The sequence below is a fragment of the Cyprinodon variegatus genome, unplaced genomic scaffold, assembly GCF_000732505.1.
Source record: "Cyprinodon variegatus isolate N-32 unplaced genomic scaffold, C_variegatus-1.0 Scaffold344, whole genome shotgun sequence".
Taxonomy (NCBI): domain Eukaryota; kingdom Metazoa; phylum Chordata; class Actinopteri; order Cyprinodontiformes; family Cyprinodontidae; genus Cyprinodon; species Cyprinodon variegatus.
The window spans coordinates 418257-419447 of record NW_015150797.1 but is presented as its reverse complement, the minus strand read 5'-3'; the positions used below and the strand labels follow the sequence as shown (position 1 = coordinate 419447).

The 1191-nt window shown below is 36.3% G+C and overlaps 1 protein-coding gene across 1 annotated transcript in view; it reads left to right on the top strand.

The window, feature by feature from the left end:
• Positions 1–1191, top strand: part of LOC107091588 (afadin-like) — a 23973-nt gene that overhangs the window by 9553 nt on the left and 13229 nt on the right. The window contains exons 4-5 of the mRNA XM_015385593.1: positions 265–507; positions 696–841. Of these exons, the coding sequence (XP_015241079.1) occupies positions 265–507; positions 696–841 (389 nt within the window). The remainder of the gene's footprint in view (positions 1–264; positions 508–695; positions 842–1191) is intronic.

Genomic DNA, 1191 nt, shown 5'->3' with positions numbered 1-1191 from the left:
TGTTTTTATTAATTAGTACTATTGTTTGTCCTGTACAGCACTTTGGTGCAGTTTTATACCTGTTTTTAAAGTGCTATATAAATAAATTTGACATTGACATTGACAAGTTTATGACATGAAATAAACTGATTTCATTTTTTAATCATTTAGATCCTTTGGATCAGTCTGGATTACCCATTAGAATTAAGTTTGATGATGATGGTGAGTTTGAACCACAACCACACTTGATCTCCATTTGAGGCCTTTTCTTGTCTTTATTTGAAGGTGCAGTGTGTGTCTGATGATGACCTTCTCATTTCAGCTGAGGAGACCTTCCTGTGCTCCGTCATAAACGACACCAGCAGCTCCACTGTACATTTCAAGCTGCTGCCTGCATACATCCTGTATGCTGCGAGTCGCTTTGCCCTGCAGCGCCACAACGGCAGTGGCTCTCCACCTTCCCCAAACACACACCCTGTAACGTCTATCACAAACAAAATGGCTGCCATGATTGGGAAGGTCATTCAGGCAAGTGCATAATAACTAACATGGCATTTGATAGCTTAGTTTGCAAGCCATGTTGTGTTTGGTTAGTTTATAAATCTTAGTCATTGCAGTGTGTTAAACATAAATATCATTGCCTATAATTAAAAAAATATTTTCAAGTTTTCATTTACTATAACTGAAACTAATCTGCTCTACACCTGACTCTCCAGAGGCAGCAGGCCATCGCTGGAGCTCTTTCCTTCTGGATGGCCAATTCATCTGAGCTGCTGAACTTTCTGAAGCATGACAAAGACCTCAGTCAGTTCACAAAGCAAAGTCAGCTGGATCTGTCCCATCAGGTGCAAAATGCCTACAGGTAAACACAGACAAATACGGACCTCTGACTCATCATCCTTCCTTTACTGGGTGCTTGTTTTCTTCTCTATAGAAACAAAATACCTGCAGACTGGTCAGTTTTAGAATTGGACTTCATTAGAATTACAATTACTAAAATCTAGCATATTATGACATCATATTACTAAAAGAAGAGAGTCATTCTACGAGCAATATATACACACTTGTTCTTGAAAGTTTACATATCCTTCCTTTAAATACACAAAAAATCTGCTGCTAGTAAAATACATGGAATTGACAAAAGTAATAACAAATAAAATTATATATTTATATATATATATATATATATATATATATATATATATATATATA